Consider the following 10342-nt stretch of genomic DNA (forward strand, 5'->3'; position numbering starts at 1 on the left):
TAATAATAATAATAATAATAATAATAATAATAATAAAATAATAATAATATAATAATAATAATAATAATTGAAAAAGAAACCCACAAAATCAGACTTTTTGGTGGCCACACCCTTACCTCCAAGGATTAATCCCATTGACCATCAGCTGAGGATATCAGAAGCGACAAGAGGGGATTGTCAACTCTCAAGGAAACCAGAACAGCCATCACATAAATGACAGCTCAACGAGAAAGTTCCAGAAGACTGCTGGGCCTTGGACCCAGGCTAACATCCAAAATCTCCTGAAAATGGGCCACAAGATAGGGCTGAGAGTACTTCGAGTGTGTAGTAAAACTAAATGTAAATACTTAGAAGTAAACAAGTACAAAGTGATTTTGTAATCTTCAGAAGAAAACTGAAAGAAGTTTTTGTTTGGTAAAGTAATAATAATATGCCAGTGGAAATTGTACCCATAGTCCATAGTAACACTAGGCACGATCCCAAAATCCTTGAAAATGAATCTGGAAAATAGAGGGCTGAAGTAGCTAGAAACGGCGACACATAGTAAGAAAAGTGATGGACCCCTAAAGAGGCAGGATGCAACCCGGAACCCTGCACTATAAATACACCCAGTCGAATTGGAGGACTATGATCGACAAAAAAAAAAAATATATGATGAAAAAAATAATAATAATAATAATAATAATAATAATAATAATAATAATAATAATATAATAATAATAATAATAATAATAATAATAATAATAATATAATTAAAAAATCCTCATAGTAGCACGAGTCTTCAAATGGAGAAGCAAATCCACAGTTATGTAAATATACATAGCTTTCGGCAATCTGTTCGGTTCCCCTTAAATATATGTACATTTACATAACTGTGGATTTGCTTCTCCAATAATAATAATAATAATAATAATAATAATAATAATAATAATAATAATAATAATAATAATAATAATAATAATAATAATAATAATAATATTTAGGAAGAAGACCCTCTTTTCAGCATGTTCTACTAAAGGAGATTGCTGCTTCAGCTGGGCACACACCTGCGTGAGAAGTTGCGAGATTGCAAGACGAATGGGAGACCATACAACGAAGCAACGAGTAGCAATCAGCGAGCAACCTTGTCACCAACAGAGTAGGAGGAGGCACTGAGGCAACCCATCCTAGAGGTCGCGAATTGGTAGTCCTTATTACAACGATTTTAACAACCCCGATGCCAATATATGTAACATCGAAGAAGCCGTAATAAGAATAGAATAGAATTTCTATAAAATTAATGCAGGTGAAGCAGGAAACTCCTTCAATAATAGTAATAATAATAGATATTTGGGAAATCTATTATGAGCCGTGAATCCATTTCGCTTCGGAAAGCAGTAAAACAAATAATTTTCACCTCAGACACTATATCAGTTCTCTACTTATTTAATTTTTCTTTTCTTTTGTCAGATCTGAACAGATGTGTAATTGACGAATTAAAAGAAAGAGAGACAAATGAGCAATCCACAAAACAAATGGAAAGGAAGAAATGATCTCACTGATCTCAGTATATACCTATTCATATCAATTTATTCTTATGTATAATCAGATCAACAAACCTCCCATCCAGCTGCATGAAAGAAGTCTAATGTAATCACCAGAGAGAGAGAGAGAGAGAGAGAGAGAGAGAGAGAGAGAGAGAGAGAGAGAGAGAGAGAGAGAGTGCAACTCTCCCCTAGACGGGGAAAATGGGAACGGACTTTTTTTTTTTTTTTTTTTTTCCTCCTCGATGAATTCCTTCCTTCCTGCTCTAACTCCAACTCTCTCTCTCTCTCTCTCTCTCTCTCTCTCTCTCTCTCTCTCTCTCTCTCTCTCCCTGATGAGAGTATTAGTAATTTCGTCCACGCTTCAATTGTTTTTGTATCACTTTTGCTTACATAAAATGCTTTACAATTTTACGCTGACTTTGAGGGGATATATTTTCTCACTCAGTTTAAGAAAGGGGAAAAGTGAGGGGATGATTTTCTGAGAATTACGGTTCATTTAGCCTGTGTATACACACAAATACACACATACACACAGGTATGTATATATATATGTATCTAATAAAAGGAGCCCATAAAAACACCAAAATGTAGAGAGAAAAGTACTATATTTCAGAGACTGTTGTCTCTCTCTTCAGGTATATGAATGTGAAAAGTTTACAGAAAAGGTGGTATTTATACCAAGAGATCCGTCCACAAGTAAGCCAATTTAGGTCACCCCCCGCTGAGAATCTTCCTTTAATCTTCTTAAGTGTTGCTTGAATGAAAACTTCGTCGACGACATCTGAAATCCACGCGCCTTTTGAGATGTTCATTACCTGCTTCTCTTTTATTAAGGCCGATTCCATCATTTGACTCTTGTACCGGCAGTTGCTGCTATAAATTACACGTGACAAATTCCAGTTTATTCTATGGTTATGTTCATTTATATGGTCGAAAATAGCCGAGTTCTGTTGTCCATACCTAACTGACCGTTTGTGTTGTATTAATCTCTGGGGAAGTGATTTACCTGTAAATCCGATGTAAGATTGGTCACAGTCCCTGGCATGGGATTTCATAGACCAGAGTCTTTGGGAGATGTTTTTGTTGGACGTTAATCAGGGATTTGGGCTAAGGTGTTTGGGTAGGTAAATGCAAAACAAAAGGGTTGGATTTCCCAAGGGTGTGGGTTACTCTCCTAATCGTCTCCAGTGAGGAATTTTTATTTTATTGTTGGGTGTGTCTCTGGTCTTGTCTTTAGGGGGTCGGTAGAAAATTACGTTTGCTTTTGAATTGCTTCTCAATTATATGGTCAGGATACTTTAAAGACGAAAGTGCTTGCGAATTAGTTCAAATTCTTTTTCCAGGAAATCTGGGGAACAAATTCGTAAGGCTCTTAAGAATAGGTTGCTGGCTACACCTATCTTGATAGTAATGTCGTGATAGCTAAAGTAGTGAATATATGAAAGTGAGAACGTAGGTTTTCTGTATATGGTAAATTTGTATTCTGTCGTGTCTCTGATTATTAAAACATCAAGAAAAGGAATTTTGTTGTCTGTTTCCCATTCAACTTTAAATTTGATGCTGGGCACTAATGCGTTTAATTTTGAGAGGAATTCATTAAAATTACCCCACTTATTATCCCCAAAATGTTAGGATACATCCACGTATATCATCCACAGCATGTTTTTGGGTTTTATTGCATTTATTACTGTAGTTTCAAAGTATTCCATGTACAGATTGGCTAAAACAGGACTTAAAGGACTACCCATACTACACCCGAATTTTAGCTTGTAGAATGATTCGGGTGTAGTATGGGTAGTCCTTTAAGTCCTGTTTTAGCCAATCTGTACATGGAATATTTTGAAACTACAGTAATAAATGCAATACAACCCAAAAACATGCTGTGGATGAGATACGTGGATGATATCCTAAAATTTTGAGATAATAAGTGGGGTAATTTTAATGAATTCCTCTCAAAATTAAACACATTATTGCCCAGCATCAAATTTAAAGTTGATTGGGAAACAGACAACAAATTCCTTTTCTTGATGTTTTAATAATCAGAGACACGACAGAATACAAATTTACCATATAAAGAAAACCAACGTTCTCACTTTCATGTATTCACTACTTTAGCTATCACGACATTACTATCAAGATAGGTGTAGCTAGCAACCTATTCTTAAGAGCCTTACGAATTTGTTCCCCAGATTTCCTGGAAAAAGAATTTGAACTAATTCGCAAGCAACTTTAGTCTTTAAAGTATCCTGACCATATAATTGAGAAAGCAATTCAAAACGCAAACATAATTTTCTACCGACCCCCTAAACACAAGACCAGAGACACACCCAACAATAAAATAAAAATTCCTCACCTGGAGACGATTAAGAGAGTAACCCACACCCTTGCGGAAATCCAACCCTTTTGCATTTACCTACCCAAACACTTAGCCAAATCCCTGATTAACGTCCAACAAAAGACAATCTCCCAAAGACTCTGGGGTCTATGAAATCCCATGCCAGGACTGTGACCATCTTACTCGGATTTACAGGTAAATCACTTCCCCAGAGATTAATACAACACAAAACAGTCAGTTAGGTATGGACAACAGAACTCGGCTATTTTCAACCATATAAATGAACATAACCATAGAATAACTGGAATTTGTCACATGTAATTTATAGCAGCAACTGCCGGTACAAGAGTCAAATGATGGAATCGGCCATTAATAAAAGAGAAGCAGTTAATGAACATCTTGAAGGCGCGTGGATTTCAGATGTCGTCGACGAAGTTTCATTCAAGCAACGCTTAAGAAGATTAAAGGAAGATTATCAGCGGGGGTGACCTAAATTGCCTTACTTGTGGACGGATCTCTTGGTATAAATACCACCTTTTCTGTAAACTTTTCTCATTCATATACTGAAGAGAGGAGACAGCAGTCTCTGAAATATAGTACTTTTCTCTCTACATTTTGGTGTTTTATGGCTCCTTTTATTAGATGGAATTCTGTTCTTACAGAACATTTTTACCAGTCATATATATATATATATATATATATAGTATACATATATATATGTAGATATAGTTATATAATATATATATATATAGATATATAGAATATACATATATATACATATATTATAGTATATATATATATATATATATATATATACACCATATATATATATACACATATAGATATATAGATAGATAAGATATATATATATATAGATATATATAGTATCATATATAGGGATATACATATAGATATATATAGATATATATATATATATACTATAATTTATATATATGTCATATATACATATAGATATACCTATATAGTATATATATATATATATATATATATATATATAGATATATATATATATATATATATATATATATATATATATATTATATCTATATATATATATATATATATATATATATATATACATATTATACACTATATACATATATATATATATATATATATATATATATATATATATATGTATATATATATATATATAGATATATATATACAATATATACTATAGATATATATATATATATAGATATAATATGTCTATATACATATATATCTATATATATATGTATATATATATATATATAGATATATATATATATAGATATATATATAATATATATATACTCTATACTATATATATATCGATATATATACATAGTATATCTATATATATATATCTATATGTATATATCATCTATATATATATATATATATATATATATATATATATATATATGTATATATACATATATATATATATATATATATATATATATATAATATTATATATATATATATATATTATATGTGTATATATATATATCTATATATATATATATCTATATATATATATATATATATATCATATATATATATATGTATATATATACATATTATACACTAATATATACATATATATTATATACGAACACAATGGCGGATGTCATTTGTTTACCATGAAAGACTCACAGACACCATTACTTCTTACGACTTGCACACTGGAATCCCGCCTTTTCCTCATCCCTACCCTCTCCAGCCCCTTCCCCCCCCCAACCCCGACTTATGGAGCGCCACTTCATTCAAGCCCCTCCCCTTCACCACCCCTATCCCCCCAAGGAACACCACTTTATTCTCTTACACTGGTGTATCTCCCAAAACATCAGCCTCAGTTTAAGGAACGCCGATCTTTCAAGTTGCTGGCGAAAGAAGTATATATAGTTCCCGCTTCCCGTCTTTTCACTTACACACTCTCCCGTACGCTGACGTACCACCACGGTAGACCAGCAGCTGATCAAATCAGAGACGTGATCTCCAGTCTGAACCTTAACGATGACTGGCGCATCCAAGTTACTATTGCTGTTTCGTGGCTCGGAACTTCCCATATATCCTAAATAAACGGGTAGATACACTCCCAGCGGCTCATATCTCTACTTTGAAATACCTAAAACCCTCCCTGTTCCCCTACAAGTCTTGTGCAGATGGTTTTGTGGCAGGATTATTTGTTCAAACATAAATAACTTACTTCCTCGAAGAAATTTATGCGTTAGTCCCTTCCCAGACTGAGGAGGTGCACAATTCAGTTCCTTTCTTTCTTTGAATCAGCAGAAAACCGTTATGGACAGAGTGAACAGTTTCGTGGCTGGATTATTTGCTCAATCCTAAATAACATTCTTCCTTGAAACGCTGAAGAGTTACAGTCCCTTCAGAGATTGAAGATGTGCATAACTCAGTTGCTTTATTTACTTAAGTCCTCAGCTGAAAATACTTATGGACAGAGTAAACAGATTATATTCAGTGCCATCACTTAGCGCGCGCTAAAAGTGATGGTTATTAGCGCGGGTAAATACCGGCACGTGCCAGTTTTTAGCGCGCACTAAATACACTAAATATCGGTAAGTGCCACTATTTGGCGCGCGCTAAGTACAATCACGTGCCAGTTCTTGGTGCGCACGCGCGCTAAATACATGTAGTACGTGCCAGTACTTAGCGCACGAAAGAACTGGCCATCACATTTCAGGCCGTGCAAGCAGAAATGTCTTTGGGATGCAATAGTTAACTTCTGCAATATCTTGCAAGGCCTTCAGAGTAAATGACTTGGGCACACTAGATAGATGTCAGTTACCAAAGCCTAGGAGAGAGAGAGACAGAGAGAGAGAGACAGAGAGAGAGAGAGACAGAGAGAGACAGAGAGAGACGGAGAGAGAGTTAAGGAGAGGAAAACAGAGAAAGAAAGAGAGAGAGAGAGAGAGAGAGAGAGAGAGAGAGAGAGAGCGCAGACCGACCTTAATTCAAAATCCTAAAGTGAAATATTCAAATGGTATGCTTTCCCATCTAATCCTGCAGTGTTGATTTTTCACAGAGAGAGAGAGAGAGAGAGAGAGGAGAGAGAGAGAGAGAGAGAGAGAGATTCTCCAACCAGACTGGTTATACTGTGTAGCTCTTCCACCGTAGCTCACGGGCCGATTTCCTGTGTTGTTGTCGAATTCAGCCTGTATTCAGGAAGTCCAAGTTGAGGCCCCGTAACCAGAAAGTGTTTTGGAACACGAAACGGAAAATGAGTTACGTGAAGAACTGAACACGTATTGCTCTTTCGGGTGGCATTTGCATACTGCCATGTGTGTGTGTGTGTGTGGACGTGTCTTGTCTGCATCGGTTGTATTGTCTCTCTATCTCTCTCTCTCTCTCTCTATCTTTCTCTCTCTCTCTCTCTCTCCTTTCTTCGTCTAACTCTCTCTCTCTCTATCATTATAGAATACTCCCTTCTAAATATTATAAATAAGTTCGATTTTCCTAATTAAGGTTCCTCCTCCTCTCCTCTCTCTCTCTCTCTCTCTCTCTCTCCTCTTATAAAGAGATGTATACGGTATATATTTATTTATCATATACGTATATATATAAGCATAATATACATAATACATATGAAAATACATAGTACATACATACATACATACACACATACACTATAACTACATCACCCACACAACCTCACCCAAATTTAATCTGCATCATCCTAACCCAGTTTACGCAAACGCTTTCTTTCTCTTCAAGAGGACCGTCTCATGATTATACATTTATTCATCCAGTACACGGGGGGTGGGGGGAGGTGAAGAGGCGGGGGGGGGGGGGGGGAGGGGGGGGGGGGGGGGGGGGAGGGAAGGAGGTAGGCAGAGAATCTGATGCGTCATAATTAATTTGGTGAAGTTGATTCATTAGAATTAATTAGACTATGCGCACACACTGAACAATTTATATTCCTCGCTCGTACAGGAGGCCTTTCTGTACAGGAATTCCCGACAAAGAGGGTTTAATCTCCTTTTGAGGAAATGGAGGATGGCTGAGAATTCGAGCTTCTCTCTGCACAGAGAGAGAGAGAGAGAGAGAGAGAGAGAGAGAGAGAGAGAGAGGAGGCTGACCTTAATTCAAAAACCTTAGGTGAAATATTCAAATGGTATGATGGTATGCTCTGCTATTTAATCTGCAGTGCTGGTCCTTGAGAGAGAGAGAGAGAGAGAGAGAGAGAGAGAGAGAGAGAGAGAGAGAGAGAGAGAGAGAGACAGACGACCTTAGAGAGAGAGAGAGAGAGGAGACTGACCTTATAGAGAGAGAGAGATAGAGAGAGAGAGAGAGACTGAGCCTATTAGAGAGAGAGAGAGAGAGAGAGAGAGAGAGAAAGGAGACTGACCTAGAGAGAGAGAGAGAGAGAGATAGGAGACTGACCTGAGAGAGAGAGAGAGAGAGAGAGAGAGAGAGAGGAGACTGACCTTAGAGAGAGAGAGAGAGAGAGAGAGAGAGAGAGAGAGAGAGAGAGAGAGAGAGAGAACGCTGACCTTAATTCAAAATCCTCAGATGAAATATTTAAATGGCGTTGGCTCCTACCTTCCTTCAGATTGAATTAAACCTTTTTTTGAGTTTACCGCTAATTGCGTTCGCTAAGGCTCACCTCAACCATCATCATTTTCTCTTCCCTTCCTCCCTCCCTCTCTCTCTCTCCTCCCCTTCTTCTTCCTCCTCCTCCTCCTCCTTTCCGGGTTAAACTGTCCAAACGTGATGTGGATAATTTACTGTTAACAGATGAACGTAATTAAATCCTGGGGATTTCGTACACCTCTCTTGTCGACATTTCTCCTGCCTTCCTTCTGCCACCTCACGCCACTAATTTTCGCTTCGAACCTGCCATCTAGGTTGTTGTACCTTCTCGGGGTGGGAGGGGGGGTGGGGGTGGGGAGGGGGAGGGGGTTTGGAGTAACATTCGCCTGGTGTTGTTGACGTTGATGTTGTCTCTATTGTTGTCTCGTGATGAAATGCCGTGTGAGGATGTTGCTTGAATTTAACGTAGTTTACTTGCTTTTTAAATTTATTTTTGGAAAAGCGGGTTGTTGTACCTTTTGGGGGTGGGGGACACTTGCCTGTTGTTGATTTTGTTTTTGTTATTGTTGCTGTTTCGGGAGGATGTATTGCAAATGCGTAATGTTGTTTGATTTGAATTCCGTTCTCTTATTGCCTGTTTTAAATATTTCTTTTATAACATTAGCAATATATTTTATCTATCACTATTATAACATTAGCAATATATTTTATCTATCATTAGCAAAATACTCAGTGTCACTAGCAATATATTCTATCTATCGCTATCAACGTATTCAATCTATCATAATCAATATACTCTATCTATAATCAGCAGTATATTCTATCTATCATTAGTAATACTATATTCTATCAATCACTAGTAATACGTTCTATCTACCTACCTACCTATCTATATATTATTATCATTATTATTGGAAAAGTGTTATTTAAAATATATAAAGCAGAAAGCTTTCGATGACCTGCACGGTCCTACTTGTCATGATTTCAGGAATAAATATTCATCATTACCAGATGAACACACTGGATTAACCACGGCTCTCCTAATCCCACTCTCTTACCTGGCCAAGAGGATTGAAGGATCCCATCTGAAATAGAGAAAACGTGTTTAAGGGAGTCACAATATATTTTAACATTTGTATATTGGTTCATTATTTTGATATCATCATTGTAGCTAAGAGATCTCACAGAGGAAAGTTATAATGCTAAATATATCAGCAGAGTATTCAGTGAATTTTGCAAGAAAGGCATCGAGCAGTGAATGTTAATTGTCACTTTATGTACTGGACATAACAGGCAGGTTCAGCATTTCCCACAACACCCTTCAGTTTATCATCGTCCCTTCGAAAGACAAGATGCATTCCTCTATCCACATTTCAACTTCAAGTATTCCTCCTCCTCCTCCTCCTCCTCCTCCTACTCCTCCTTCGCCGCAACATGCAACGGAACACAGCGCACTCCCCCCCTTCCCCCAAAGTTAGAATATGTCTCTGGGCAGAAGATTTGCCTTTGGACAGAGAGCGAACATCGTTTGCGGAGGCGGCTGCTGTTTCAGCTGTTTCAGGTCCTGTCTGCTCACGCTGCTGTTGCTTCTGCTCTGCTGTTGCAAGACGTAGCAGATCCGGGGGCGTCTTCCCTACCTCTCGCCATGTCTCTTTCCCTACAGTCCTCGGTCTGAAAGCGACGCCATGTATCCCCCCCCCCCCCCCCTCCAAAAGCCCCCCAAGGGGGACCCGAGAGTTAATCAAGGCAGAAACGTGATCACCAGCTGGAATCTTAACGAAGACTGGCACCTCCAAGTTATTATTGCTGTTGCGAGCCTAGGAACAACCCCGCTTCCCCCCCCCTCCACCCCCCCCGCCCACCGCCCGTCCTCCCCCCCCCTCCCACCTCTCCTAAAGCCATTCCTACCACTAACAAA

The 10342-nt window shown here is 37.4% G+C and overlaps 1 protein-coding gene across 1 annotated transcript in view; it reads left to right on the top strand.

Moving 5' to 3' along the window:
• LOC135207436 (basic proline-rich protein-like) overlaps positions 1-10099 on the top strand; it is a 131168-nt gene extending 121069 nt beyond the window's left edge. Inside the window, exon 2 of the mRNA XM_064239162.1 lies at positions 9718-10099. Within this exon, the coding sequence (XP_064095232.1) occupies positions 9718-10099 (382 nt within the window). The remainder of the gene's footprint in view (positions 1-9717) is intronic.
• The last annotated feature ends 243 nt before the right edge of the window (positions 10100-10342 follow it).

Source organism: Macrobrachium nipponense, chromosome 32 (assembly GCF_015104395.2).
Source record: "Macrobrachium nipponense isolate FS-2020 chromosome 32, ASM1510439v2, whole genome shotgun sequence".
Taxonomy (NCBI): Eukaryota; Metazoa; Arthropoda; class Malacostraca; order Decapoda; family Palaemonidae; genus Macrobrachium; species Macrobrachium nipponense.